Source organism: Callorhinus ursinus, unplaced genomic scaffold (genome assembly GCF_003265705.2).
Source record: "Callorhinus ursinus isolate GAN/ISIS: 27379988/994484 unplaced genomic scaffold, GSC_fseal_2.0 scaffold2, whole genome shotgun sequence".
In the NCBI taxonomy this organism is placed as follows: Eukaryota; Metazoa; Chordata; class Mammalia; order Carnivora; family Otariidae; genus Callorhinus; species Callorhinus ursinus.
Window position 1 is genome coordinate 67,953,312 of NW_027397064.1, and position 15,629 is coordinate 67,968,940.

Below are 15,629 nucleotides of genomic sequence, written 5' to 3' on the forward strand. Positions count from 1 at the left end.
TCTCAACGTTTGGTCCCAGGGATGTCGCAAAAGCTGACAGGAATGAGTCTGTCTAAATTGTTTTTTAAAATTAATACAACAAATACTGTATGAGGAAAATCAATTAATACATAGTAACTACTATAAATAGTAAAGTGAACTATTGAGAACTTAGCTAAAATGTGTAGCCCCTTACCCTGACTTATACTGAAGGGAATGGTATCTATCCATATCAGAAAAAGTTTTGCAATGACCTATGGTACTCATTTTCCAATCCTGAGTTACTCTAATTACATAGTTCATAAGTGTCTAATATTAAAGAGCCAGTAAAACAGCTTGAGCTCTGAAATTTTATAGACCTGATTTGTATCCTTGTTCTGCTGCTTAATAATGCTATAATTTTGGGCAAAGTAATCTCTTTGACCCTAATTTTTTTTCCCATTTCATTGATAAAATGGAGAAGTAATGGAATCTCCAGAATTACTAAAGAATACATGAGACAAGTTGAAATATTTATCACCACAATACCTGGCACACAGCAATAATTCCATAAAGATACAATCAAGTCACTATAAAAGGAAATCAAACATTATGAATTAATGAGATTACAAAGATTCAGTGCTTACCTAATCACTCAAAAATAGATAATATTGGGATTTATAAAAATGAAAATATAAAACTTACAGGAAAGAGGTATTAAGTGAACAGAGTCTCAACTGAATAATTTACATATAGACTGTCATTTTAACTCTTGATCTAATCATTGTCTTACTAAATATTTTGATAGCTCTAATAAATCACATTCGGGGAAGGGGGAGGGAGAATCCTATGCTATTCTTCATTTTTTGAAAGTTTATATTCTTGATTTACTAGCATTTAATTTGGCTCACAGTTTTGAGAGGTCCTGACACTAAAATAACCATAAATTATAACCAAACTCTGACATCCTATAGATGAAGTTACATTATTGAGAAAGAACTGGATCCTTATTTCAGGTCATGAAATTGTATAAATCTACATGTTAGGTACAAGAAGTGATGTGAATCATCAGTGACAAGTATTATACTTAATTTTTCAAAAATATTTTTTCATGACATATAAACCTAGACAGTGATACCTATGATTTTATAAAGTAATTTTAGATATATTATTTTGAAAAAATAACTACATTTTACCACATGACAACAGTCACGTCATACAAGTATATTTTTAAATGAATTTCATTCTTTTAACATGAATTATGATTAATTAGAAATAATGCAAATTCCAGTTATATAATATAAATTAAAACGCATTTAAGACACTATAAATAAGATAACTAAAAATACATATTTATTTATATTCAGTTTTGAGAATGTATTCTTTCATTGTATTTAAGTTTATATTTTCCTTTTCAAAGTCGCCACCATCACGAGTCAAGTATCATAAAAAGTCAGATACACTAATACTACAAAATAGAACTCTAATTATATTTAACATTAAGCTTCAATTATTTTTTGTAAATATTGTGGAGAGACTTAATCAAATAATTCTGTTATATTTCTAAAATGATAATTATTACTTAAATGAGTTAATGTGAGTTATTAAAAAGATACCTTAATTATCAGGAATTAAATTTAAGAAGTATTATACTGTACTTTAATTCATAAAACTAACAAAAGTCAAGGATTTTCAACTCTTTTTATCTGTACAGTTAAGTAACAATATACTTAGTTAAAAAAAGTAAACTGAAATATAGGTATACAGCAAGCATCAGAAGTAATCCATTCTGAATTGTCTAGTATATTGGTTTCTATTATTACTGTTTTTGTGCTAGATTCCACCTCTGAAAAGCTAAATCACATCTAATAGGATCATGATTTAGAGAAGGCCTCAATTTTTATTCATCATAATAATATGATGTCAGAAAGTGTTCAACTTCAAATCATGACAGATAAAAACTCCATGTTTAACAGCCATATTTAGTTTGTTTGAGCTGGTGAGCAGATGTAAATGTGATCTGCAATACTAGCAAACTCCAGGTCTGATAGATAGCAAGCTAATATTTATTTTTAAGTGCTCTAAAAATTATTTGTAAAAGCTGCATAAAAAGGATTCCATAAATGTATTGTGATTTTATTTTAACAATTATTCTACACTACAATGGAAGTACATGCTCAAACAAGACACCTCAGCAGTATTTTAAAGCAGTAACCACCTAGCCAATTTCTGTATGTTCTGTAGTTTTTCTAATCCACTCTCCCTGTGGTTGAGCAAAATCGAATTGCCTCTCACATTTGCAGACAGCTCTGTGAAGGTGATAATAGAGCTGCTCCCTGCTGTCATGAGGCAGGAAATAGGAAAATGGCATATGGGGCTAGAAAGAAAGAAATAAAAAAAAGAAAGAGAGAGAGAGAGAACGAAGGGGGGGAGAAAAAAAGAACTAAACAAGAACAAAAGATTTCAACAAAGAACAACTATAACCCAATATGCTTTGCAAGTTAATCTCTTTTCATAATCACTTAGGATATTTAATCATTCATCTGTGTCCTCACTCCAAAAATGCGAATGGCTGATACCAAGTCTTTGGGTCAAGTTTTCATTGTCTAAAATATTTGGAACATCCAACTCCAGAATATGTCCTGCACAATGTATGCAAAACAGTATCTTTAACTAGATACATAAAATGTGCCAATCCCAAATTCACCATTTTAAAGTAAAGGAAGGTAGAACAATGTTTATTAAAATATTAATAAAATGTGTACAGCAGGCTTTTAGTATGGTTTCACATTTCTAAATCTATGAAATACAAACAAACTTAAAAATAAACATTTATGGTTAGGCAATAGCTGATTGAAGTAGAAACAAATCTCTAAGTGGTTATATTGCTAATCATACCAAGACAACACATTTTTCAACTTGTACAGGTTTTTTGTTTAAGTACACAGACAAGGTTTTTCTGTGTAAGAATCCTGCTTTAAACAAAAGAAATTTTAATTTAATGTATGTGTAAACAGAATGTGGCAGTAGATGCTAATAAAGATAGAATCTACTCTACCTTTCCTTTTACACTCTGAATGGGGTCCACAACCACTGCCACAGCTCTCTCCGACAAGGCTTCAAAGCTCTGCTGAGTGTTGATATCCACACCAGAAAGCCAACAACCAAAGCCAGGGTGACTGTGATACCAACCAACAACCATCTCAGGCCTGAAACAAAGAGGGCATTCAGCGGTTCAGAACAGAACAAGTAATACACGTTTATGATATGAAAAGAAACAACACACTAACAGGGTATAAATTAAGAAGAGATGAAAAACACACAGGTGTGAAAAAAGCACCATTAGAAACACTGAAATCATACACCATATTACCCAGAAAACATGGAAATGAATAAGCATGACAAAGGAGTGCTATCATTAAGAGATGCACATTAGCAGTGGTAGATAAGGCTTTCAGTTTTTCACCTTGTTACCACACTTTCTCTGAGCCAGTTTTACCCTTTCAGCATTCAAGTAAATATCTACTCTTTAACTCCTTAGATCTGGGAGTTGGATTTTCCAGGCAGAGTACATTTTTAACAATGGACACCAGGATCCACTGTTGTGAAAGGATTAAATATCAATTAAACCAGCAGTAGAACTAGGAACTCAGTCAAAAACCAATTTGCACTGTTCTGCTCAGCTGCTGAGCCTTTTGCTAACAATAATTTTGAAGTTTCTTCCACAGTAGAAGAATTTGAGCAAGAGAATGACAACTATTGAGATTTAACCTGGGGGGAGGGGCTTGAAGAATATTTGAATTCTACTTTCTCTCTCTTTAAAAATCACATGCCTAATATAATTAAATATTCAGAACCTTACTTAGTTCCAATACCTGGAACATACAAACTCTTTCAATTATAAGTGACTAGAAAGTAACTCCATATGCTAAACAGGGAAGCTACGGCCCAAGCGTACTATGTGATGGTTGAGAATTTTAACATGAGATAATTTTCTCATTGGCAAATTTCTCTGATTCGAGAAGAAAGAGATACTAGGTAGGTGATACACAGTATTTAGAGTGATACTTTTATATTAACTACATGGCTTTTTTTCCCTAGGTACGATATTCATAAACATCCAGATTTTTGAAATACATCTCTAAAAATATTTCCCATTATTCCTTTATAGAATCAGTTAAAATACTTACCTTCCTGTCTGCTTCAACATATCTAACATTTTGGCTTGGAATACTGGATCAACTGCCTCCACACTGACACCCTGGTTTAGATAGAAAGAAACATAATTAGCTTTTAGAACTATGAAAAAAGATCCACAAACATTTATCCACTCTAAATGAACAAAAAGCTACCCCAAAACCCCCTATACATATTATTTTGGGATACCAAAATAATTTTATAGGTTTGGATATTCATAATTGATTCCCACTTGTATCATTCAATTATAAGCCATACTTTAATAAAACTTCTAAAACTGCCAAGTACCAAACTGCTGTTAGCTAATGAGTTAAGACAGTTTTCAGGATCCTTTAAGAGCTTATGGCCATGGCTACGTATATGTGCACATGCATTCGAACACACACACATATACACACACACACACACACACACACTACCAGAAATACCAAACAATTGAACCATTTTTGTTTAGACCTATCTTTTTTTTTTTTTTTAAAGATTTTATTTATTTGACAGAAAGACACAGTGAGAGAAGGAACACAAGCAGGGGGAGTGGGAGAGGGAGAAGCAGGCATCCCGCTGAGCAGGGAGACTGACGCGGGGCTCGATCCCAGGACCCTGGGATCATGATCCGAGCTGAAGGCAGATGCTTAACGTCTGAGCCACCCAGGCGCCCCATTGTTTAGACCTATCTTGACAAGCATACTTTCAAATGCCATCTCTGATACCCGATAAGCACAATGTCCCTTCCATCCCATCCAAAGTTTTTCAGCTATTATAATAATCAACAACCTGAAGTCTTCTTTTTCCTCGGTAATATAAATACTTTGAAGAATGAAGATTCTCTCTTTCCTGGGCATCTGGGTGGCTCAGTTGGTTAAGTGCCTGCCTTCAGCTCAGGTCATGATCCCGGAGTCCCGGGATAGAGCCCTACATCGGGCTCCCTGATCAGCTGGGAGTCTGCTTCTCTTTTTCCCTCTGCTCCTCCCCCTGCTCATGCTCTATCTCTCGCTCACTCTCCCTCTCAAATAAATAAATAAATCTTAAAAAAAAAAAAATTCTCTCTCCCCCCCATTCCTCATTAGAGACAATCTATAACCAAGTCTTTTAAATGTTGCATTATCTTGCTAGTTCAACCAAAAAATTTTAGAACATGGAAGAATTAAAGGCATTCATGTCATCTCTCCAGTGATAGATCACTGCCATTTTAATTCCTACAAGGCTTTCTTCTAACACCAGGAATTTAATTCTAATCTATCCCAATACACCAGTTAACATCAGCACTTCCCTCCCACCAAAACAAACAATATCTGAATTCCAGTTGAGAAAGCATCCTCAAGAACAGGGGTATACAATCTGTTGCTATAGGTTTTTACATTTTTAAAGTGATTAAAAAAACAAAAAACACAAGAATATGAGACAGAAACATACATCTTTACAGAAAGTTAGCTAACTCCTGGGCCAAAAAAACCCTTTCTAATCTACTACACAGAATGAACACGAAGATAAAAATCTTCTATTTCATATTGTCAAACAAGCATTTCAAGGAAATAATGATATTAAAGCTTAAGAACTCCTTATTATAATTGATAAGGACCACATGTAACAGAAATACTAGTTAACTTTGTTTTTCATATTCTGACATGAAAAGATAAATATAGGTAAAAGTAGCCTAAGACCTAAAAATATAGCCTAAGATATAAATCTAAATCTTTAGTTAATACGTAGCATATTGCTCTATATCCAAATGTACAAAATAAATACAATGGATAGCCAGGTGGACAAAATCAGATCTAAATTAGTTTAGCTCAATAAACTAGTCCATTTGGAGAGAAATTTGCATATTTTCTATATTTTGCGTTATTAACAAATACACTGCAATCTGTAGTAACTACTCTATTTAAAATGCTGGGGCCTCTCTTTCTCCCTCTAAAATAAATAATAATAAATAAATAAACCTTAAAAAAATGGGGCGCTTGGGTAGCTCAGTTGGTTAAGCATCTGACTTATGATTTAGGCTCAGGTCATGATCTCATGGGTCCTGGGATCAAGCCCCACATCGGGCTCCACGCTCAGCAGGGAGTCTGCTTGAGATTCTCTCTCTCCCCCTCTCGTTCTGCCCCTCCCCCAACTCGCACACACTCTCTCTCTCTTACTCTCAAATAAATAATAATAAATAAATCTTTAAAATGCTTGGGCATCTGAGTGGCTATGTCGGTTAAGCAGCCGACTCTTGATTTCAGCTCAGGTCATGGTCTCAGGGTCATGAGATTGAGCCCCATGTAGGGCTCCGCCAAGCATGAAGTCTACTTAGGATTCTTTTCCTCTCCTTCTGCACTCCAACCCTCAGTGTGTGCTCTCTCTCTGTAAATAAGTAAATAAATAATAAATAATAAAAATATAACTTGTTTTACTCTATTATCTACTTTATCAAGGTATACTTACAGTTAAGAGCCTCAAACAAAGCAAACAAGCTTTATGACAATTTTTTTAATCTAGTTTATTTTATAAGGCTCAGTAAGAGAAATGTTGCATATTAGAGAAAACACAACCATCAGAAAAATATACATGTTATATTTTTCTAGGCAAACAGATGAGAAGGATATGTGTGTAGTTTTTATAAGGCAGAATGCTTGTTGTTTTTTGGCCATTTTCTTTAGACATAAATGCACACCTTTTACACAAGTCCAATGCATTAAACAAAATAGCAAAACAAAACAAAAATCTTCCGGGAAGAATAATGCATTCTAAACAGGTAAAGTAAATGACTTCTAAAATTTGTATGTAGTATACTTCCTCTATAAAGAAATTACCACACCTGGGCAAAAGAACTAAAGTTTGCCAGTTTTTTTGGTTTCTTTAAACTTAATATTTTGAATATGAAAAGCTTAAGAGTCATTTATCACCATCTATAAAAAAACAGGGTCCAATATTTCAAATCAAAAGGAATAAAATGTGAGGACTTGATAACGCATGTGAATTAAAAGTCTAATTAAGAGAGTCTCTAAAATCTTCTGAATGGAGTGTTCAAATTAATACCCTACTATTATAGGGTAACTAACTTATAAATCTGGTATGCTATACTAGTTAAAGTTGAAAGTATGAGTTAAGGGATTTAATGCTAACATCATTCAGTTTGTAGACCTTCAGGGAATTCATCATGCATTTAAAAGATGAATGATTTAATTCCATTCAGGGTAGAAATTTCTATCATTAATCTTATGATGGATTTTTCCTATCAGGAAGAGAAAATATAATGTGATCAAAATTATTTTGCATAGGAAAAGGAAAGAGAAAAGAAACACATTTACTTACAGCAGGCAACCATAAAAAGTACTCACTGTTCCTGACTGTGGCATAGCAAACACGTCAATCACTCTGACGGTGTAATCGTCAACAAATTCTCCAAGCATCAGACCCATAACTTCCATGGGAACTCCAGCCCGACCATGCTTTAACATCTGTGAAGAGGAAGATAGGTGGGTATAAAGCTTTAAATTAAGATCCTTGGTACTTTTTTTTTTTAATAACCTAAGTTTGTTTCAGTGGAAATAAAACACTCTTATTTTACAGATGCACCTAGAGCACTGGCTTAAGTTTGAGGGCTAACATAACAAATATTCCCAAGTGAAAGCAACAGAGTTCTCTAAAGCAAGTAACTCTATTCAATACTTACTTTTAACAGTGCAAGGGAAGAAATATAGACCTGTTCTGCTGTGTCCACCGCAGGAGCATCTGTAGGTGGCCCCTAGAAATAAGCACATCAATTATTATGCACACACAGTTTATGAGTTTAAAATTAAAGTTATGTGATATAAACTTGATTGTTTTTAAGAGTTTTGGGAAAACCCATCAAGTATCCTTTTATTCTCAAGTATCGTTTTATTCAGGCACAACACAAATAATCAAAACAACTTAATAAATATCAAACCTCAAACCCATGGAAAACAAATCAAACTTAATGCTCAGGCAAGTGTCCAGCGGACATAAAGCTTAAATCTTTCAGCAATGCTAAGCTACCTCTGCTACAAAATAACTACAATACACCAATTAGCCACGTTTCTCCTTCTCAATCTGAGACTGATTTTCAGCTACAGACAGCATATACTTTAGGGCTATGGGATCTCAGCAGATGCACAGATATAGTTGGCGGGAGGGGACAGAAGATGTCTAACCCCTAGGTGAAAGAGCTGTGAACAACACACTATGCACTTCACCTGATAAACCTGTTCCTCTCCCCGATACAATAAATTTAACACAAGTGCACCAGGTATGAACAAACTGGCTGAGACTAGTGTGGCCAACATGAAAATACTTTCAAATTCTTACTACCTTTCAAACAAATGTTACTATTTATCTTACTACAGGTTAAGGCAGAAACTATTCTCCCTAAGGATTGTGTCTTCTTCATCAAAAGCAACAAGCCTCTTTTGACTATAACATTCAGAGGCACAAGGTAATTTACATAGGGTCCTTCCCCTCAAGATGACTACAATCTTATACATGTAATTCTGCACACAAGAAAGCTTTCTTGTTTTTCAATACCCGACAGTCTGGGAAATTAAAATGAGATGTGTCCTGTAATTGCCAGGTTCTGTTTTGCTCAAAGTTCCCTTTCCTTGACAGTAACTCTAATACAAATTACAAAACAAATGTTAGTTATCCAAATTATAAATCAATATTCTATCTTGCTTTTATGGGTTTACTTATTAAAATTAATCAACTGATTTACTCATTACATTTCAGATGTGCAGGTCTATGTGTATTTTATGCTTCTTGTCTATTTATATGCTAAATTCTGTCATTTTTTTAATTTTTATTTTTTGTGTAAAAATTCCTAATATTTGCTGGGAGCATTAAATATAAAGAGTTCTATAATAACTTTTCTCTGAATACAAGAACACAAAATTATTTCTTTTTTCTTACAGAAATTATTTGTTTCCTTATGTACAAGGGGGTAAGAAAAATCAAATGCCTAATTTTATTTTTAATAATATCAGATAATAAATTTAAAAAACCAAAAGTAATTCTCCATTTATTATTGCCTAATGCAGCTTTATTGCTTACTTTTCAAATAGAGATGAGTCTCTTTCAAAGGTTTGTTTATTTATTTGAGAGAGAGAGAGAGGGAGGGAGCGCATGAGCAAACGAGCTGGGGTAGGGGGAGGAAGAGGGAGAGAATCCCCAAGCAGACTCCCCACTGAGCACAGAGCCCCACGGGGGTTTGATCACAGGACCCTGAGATCATGACCTAAGCCGAAATCACTCCACACTTAATTTCCTAAGCCACCCAAGTGCCCCAATATAAGTCTCTTTCAGAATGAAAACTCTAAGGTAAGCTAAAGTACTATCATGCCAAAACATTTGTTGAGATCATCATATAAAACAAATGTTTTTTTTTAAGATTTTGTTTATTTTAGAGAGAGAGTGTGTGGGAGCGTGGGCAGGGGGAGGGACAGAGAGGGACTAGCAGACTCTGTACTGAGCACATAGCCCAATGTGGGACTCGATCTCATAACCTGAGATCATGACCTGAGTCGACGTCAAGAGTCACTGCTCAACCAGCTAAGCCACCCAGGCACCCCTAAACATGATAATTTTGTTAATATGATCATTTTATTCATCTAACTAAAAAAGTAAAGAAAGTTTAAGAAAAAAGGTGAGGACAGTAGTAAGTCAGCTGTAATGAGAGGTCTTGGGGAAGCACTACTTTAAATTAGGATAATGAACACTATATTTATTCACAGAGATTAATTCCTGAATCCAGAGCAACTTAAAAATTTCATATGGAAAAAGAATTTAAAACGGTATCTAGACTGTAGTTATTAATACAGCCTTTCTTTAATTTTTTTTAATACTGCCCTTCATAACTTGCCAGAAAATACTAAAAAAAGGAATAGGGAAATAAAACATCATACCATCAGGAAAATGTATTACCGACAAGTCCAGAAACTACCCCTGCCATCAATTAAAGAACTGTCTGTTTTGTTCAACATTACATATAACCAGTACCTAGCAAAGTGCCTGAAAAGAACTTAATAAGTGTTGGCTGAAAAAAATGAAATGAATAAACTGAGGTACTATAAGCCAGTGGAACAGAAATGAAAAATACCCACCAGTTACTCTGTGAGAGAGAACAAACCATACGTAAGTAGATATAAAAGATCATCACCTCCTCTTTCACTATTTTCTTCTGGTTCAGAAACATACTAAGAGAAAACCATTTGACTGTTTCTCTACTGGATGGGTGCTGTTTTTTGAGAGAGCAGCCAGTGATATTTCCTGTTGCTTCTCTCACTCCACTACTATTTTGTTTCTTGATCTAGTCAGAGACTAAATTCCTTAGAAAAAAAACTTGGCAAGAAGTAGAAAAGAGTTTATAGTGGTGTACTGCATTCATTCATTCATTCATTCATTCATTCATTTATTTATTTATTTATTGTTGGCAGTACTTTTTTTTATGTTAATCACCATACATTACATCATTAGTTTTTGATGTAGTGTTTCATGATTGTATCATATGACCTCACTGATATGAGGAATTCTTAATCTCAGGAAACAAACTGAGGGTTGCTGGAGTGGTGGGGGGTGGGAGGGATGGGGTGGCTGGGTGATGGACACTGGGGAGGGTATGTGCTATGGTGAGCACTGTGAATTGTGTAAGACTGCTGAATCACAGACCTGTACCTCTGAAACAAATAATACATCATATGTTAAAAAAAAAAAAAAGAAGAAGAAGAAGATAGCAGGAGGGGAAGAATGAAGGGGGGGAAATCAGAGGGGGAGACGAACCATGAGAGACTATGGACTCTGAGAAACAAATTGAGGGTTCTGGGTGGCGGGGGGATGGGTTAGCCTGGTGATGGGTATTAAAGAGGGCACGTTCTGCATGGAGCAGTGAGTGTTATTATACACAAACAATGAATCATGAACTGCATTTTTTAAAAGTAATCTCTACACCCAATACGGGGTTCAAACTCACAACCCTGAGATCAAGAGTAGACATCAGAATCACATGCTCTTCCAACGGAGCCAGCCAGGTGCCCCTGAACTGCATTCTTAAAAGAAATAAAAATAAAGAGTAATCCATGTAAAATACTGTCTACAGGACAGATGTTCAGGACCTCTGGTAGTTGTGAATATTTGAGACTATCACTTTTCATATGCTCACCTGTCCAGATTATCATACAACCAGGCAAGGAAGAAAAAGAAAACTCCATCAGAGACCCTGGAAACTGAGCTTAACTTAACCCAAGTTAAGAAAAATGTGGGGCTATGGACAATGTACCTACATTGTCTTTCGGCAAATGCTCCTGAGCAATAGCATCCTGATGATTCAAAGAGAGGAAAGAAATCTAAAAATAGGACTCATAAACAAAATTTTAGAAAACTATTTGGCATCAGTACAATATAAGCTTTCCTAACTTTGAAACAGAAAGTTCAAGGACAGACCAATATGAAAAGATGAAAAATAATTAAGAACTAAAATCACATGGGAGGAAACAAGGGTAAAAATAAGATTATGACAAGTTTAATTCACTGATACAGAACACAAAGAAGATGTCTCAGAATGCAGAGTTAAAAGTCAGAGATGAAAACTACTAAAAATGTAATGATACTAGAGGACAAAGGAGCTATAAGCTAAGAAATAGTTGTTCCTAAGGACAAAGTAAGAAATAGAATCAGTAAGTCAGAGGGGGAGACGAACCAGGAGAGATGATGGACTCTGAAAAACAAACTGAGGTTTCTGGAGGGGAGGAGGGTGGGGGGATGGGTTAGCCTAGTGATGGGTATTGAGGAGGGCACATTCTGCATGGAGCACTGGGTGTTATGAACAAACAATGAATCATGGAACAGTACACCAAAACAAATTATGTAATATATGGTGATTAACATAACAATAAAAAATTAAAAAAACAAACAAAAAAGAATCAATAAGTCAAGATAAAGGTGAAGAAAACTTTCCTGAAAGGACAAACAAAATTTTTTTTTCCAACTTTCAGATCACTAAATGTTAGGCAATAATCAGTGAAGAAAGTATTATACCTTGAAAAATCTTGGGCAATTTTTTTTTTTTTTTTAAGCGGGGGAGACAGGGAGGGGAGGGGCAGATGGAGAGGAAGCGAGAGAATCTTAAGCAGGCTCCAGGCCCATGCGGGGCTTGATCTCACACCCCTGAGAGATCATGACCTGAGCCGAAATCAAGAATTGGACGCTTAACTTAAGACACCCAGGCACTCCGGGTAAATCATAATTACATGGATAAAGCAAAATTCCTAAAAACATGAAAGTAGAAAAACTAACCTGATGAAAAAACTGCAACTCAGGTTGACTTTGGATTTCTTTGCAACATTAAATGACAGAAAACAATGAAAGAAAGTTTCCAAGTTTTAAGAGAGAAACCCTGTTGAGTCCGAAATTTTATACTTAATTTAAAAAATGTATGAAGGCCCACAAACATGTTACTAAGTACACAAGGACTCAGAAAATATGATTCCTTATATCCTCCTTCAAAGAACTTCTTGAATAAATAAAACCGGCTGTGCCCCCACAAATCAAAATTAAAACCTGAAAAATGGAAAAGCCATCTGTTAAGATTATTGAAAGCAGTTAAAGACAGATATGGATCTAAATAATATAAATAAAGAGGGTTCAAAACCACAGATATTGTCCAAATAACAATACACGGCAGTGGAAAGAAATGAAGTAAACAAAATTCTCTATTTTACATACAGGAGGGGGAAAAAAAAAACACCTCTAATTTAAGTGCTGATTTTGACTACTACAGAAATATGAATTAAAAAGTCATCTGAACAACTTAAAAATAACCACAATAAACATTAAAACGGAATCATTGGAGAAAGAAAAGCAAACACAACACTGATAACTAAAAAAACAAAAAACGACCCAAACACCAGTAGGGAACCAAGAACGGAGTGAAACAAAAACAGCAAACAATAGGTAAGATCAGATATAATGGTAATGGAAAACTATAAATGAATTAAAGTCCTTTGTTAAAAGCCTCTCATAATAGATTTTAAATTGAAATTCAGGGGCCCCTGGGTGGCTCAGTTGGTTAAGCGGCTCGCTGCCTTTGGCTCAGGTCGTGATCCCAGGATCCTGGGATCAAGTCCCCCATCGGGCTCCTTGCTCAGTGGGGAGCCTGCTTCTCCCTCTCCCTCTGCTGCTTCCCTTGCTTGTGCTCTCTTTCTCACTATATCCCTCTCTGTCAAATAAATAAATAAAATCTTCAAAAAATAAATAAATAAAATGGAAATTCATGTATATACTGCTTACAAATAAAAAATAAAAGGGCACCCGGGTGGCTCAGCTGGTTAAGCGACTGCCTTCAGCTCAGGTCATGATCCTGGAGTCCGGGGATCGAGTCCCGCATCGGGCTCCCTGCTCAGCGGGGAGTCTGCTTCTCCCTCTGACCTTCCTCCCTCTCACACTCTCTCTCTACCATTCTCTCTCATATAAATAAATAAAATCTTTAAAAAATAAAAATAAAAATAAAAGGATTGGTGAGATTTGTATACATTTCCTTCTGTAAACACAACCGTAGTGGCTACTATGTTTTACTCATCTTGCCTCTGTCAAGTGATACGTTACAGTAATAGTTTTCCCAGTATTAAATCACCTCTCTACTCCTGGGATAAAACTGTTGACGTGATTTACTCTTTTTTTTTTTTTTTTTTAGGGTTTTTGTTTCCCTGTTTACAAGTGAGACTGGTCTGGCATTTTCTTTTTTGTGTTAAATTTGTCAGCTTTTTTATCATTATGCTAGTTTAAAAATAATTTTGAAATTTTATACTTCATCATTTTCTGCGTTCTAATTCTAATATTAACATAGCTAACCCTCGAACAACATAAGGGTTAGGGGCGCCAACCTCCCACACAGGCGAAAATCCACATACAACTTTTGACTCCCTCAAAACTTAACTACTAATAGCCCACTGATAACATAATTTAAATAATTAACATATTTTGTATCTTATATGGATTATATACTGTATTCTTATAATAAAGAAAGGGTTATTAAGAAAATCCTATATATTTATAGTACCATATTGTATTTACTGAAAAAAATCTGTGTATAAATGGACCCACGTACTTCAAACCCGTTCAATGATCATCTGTATATACTAAATTATCTAGGTCTTAAAAATTTGGAAAAGTTCAATATTAATATTTGGCTCTAAAGCTGATTTTGGAGCTGATCATTGTAACCTTTTCAGTGGTATTAATAAATTGAGGTTATTTATGTCTTGATACTATTATATTGTTCCAGAAACTTTCATTTCAATAGATTACAAAGTTATCACCAGAGAATTGAACATATTCTAATTTTTAATTGTTTAATATTGAAAACATTTAAAATTAAATGTGTTTCTCTGTATCACATTTATCACCGTCCAGTTAGATTAATAATTTACATTTACAAAAAATCAAATTATAACAAAACGTGGCTAAAATTATTGGCAAAACTTCCTAATTCATTCTCTGAGGCCAGTATTACCCTGATGCCAAAGCCAAAGACACTACAAGAAAACTACAGACCAGTATCTCTTACAAACACTGCTGCAAAAATCCACCACAAAAAACTAGCAAACAAAACTCAGCAGCATATGGAAAGGATTATTTTACACATGACCAAGTGGGGTTTATTACTGAAATATAAGGATGGTTCAACATATGAAAACTGACCAATGTAATATACCCAATGAGCAGAATGAAGGGAAAAAACCCCACATGATCATTTCAACTGATGAAGAAAAAGCATCTAACCAAATTCAACACCCTTTCATAATAAAAACACTGAACAAACTAGGGGTCGAAGGAAACTACCTCAACATAATAAAAGCCATATCTAGGTGCACATGGGTGGCTCAGTCAGTCGAGTGGCAAACTCTTGATTTCAGCTCAGGTCATGATCTCAGGGTCGTGAGATCAAGCCCTACATCAGGCTCCATGCTCAGCAGGGAGTCTATTTGAGATTCTCTCTAGTCCTACTGCCCCCTCCACTCTCTCCCTCCCCCTAAAATAAATAAATAAATCTTTAAAAAAAATAAACAAAAGCCATATCTGAAAGCCCACAGTGAACGTAATATTCCATGGAAAAAGACAAAAAGTGCTTCCTCTAAAATTAGGAACTAGGCAAGTATACCTGTTTTCACTACTTCTATTCAACACAGTCCTGGAAATTCTACCCAAAGCAATTAGGCAAGAAAAAGAAGTAAAATGCATCCAAACTGGAAAGGAAGGAGTAACTGTCTCTGTTTGCAGACAATATGCTCTTACATGTAGAAAACTCTAAAGATTACATACAACTATTAGAACTAATAAATGAATTTAGCAAAATAGCAGGCTACAAAGTCAACACAAAAATCAGTTGTATTTCTACTGTGAACAATGAACAATCTGAAAAAGAAATTAAAAAAGCAGGGTGCCTGGCTGGCTCAGTCAGTAGAGCATGGAACTCCTGATCTCAG

General features: G+C 34.9%; 1 protein-coding gene across 3 annotated transcripts in view; it reads right to left on the reverse strand.

The window, feature by feature from the left end:
* The window catches only part of PSMD14 (proteasome 26S subunit, non-ATPase 14), a 99,963-nt gene that overhangs the window by 34,994 nt on the left and 49,340 nt on the right, over window positions 1-15,629 (reverse strand). For all 3 annotated transcript variants that reach the window (XM_025853857.2, XM_073883418.1, XM_025853865.2), the window contains 4 exons: window positions 7,814-7,885; window positions 7,479-7,598; window positions 4,149-4,219; window positions 3,017-3,167 (listed from right to left, as the gene is read on the reverse strand). In XM_025853857.2, coding sequence (XP_025709642.1) covers window positions 3,017-3,167; window positions 4,149-4,219; window positions 7,479-7,598; window positions 7,814-7,885 — 414 coding nt within the window. The remainder of the gene's footprint in view (window positions 1-3,016; window positions 3,168-4,148; window positions 4,220-7,478; window positions 7,599-7,813; window positions 7,886-15,629) is intronic.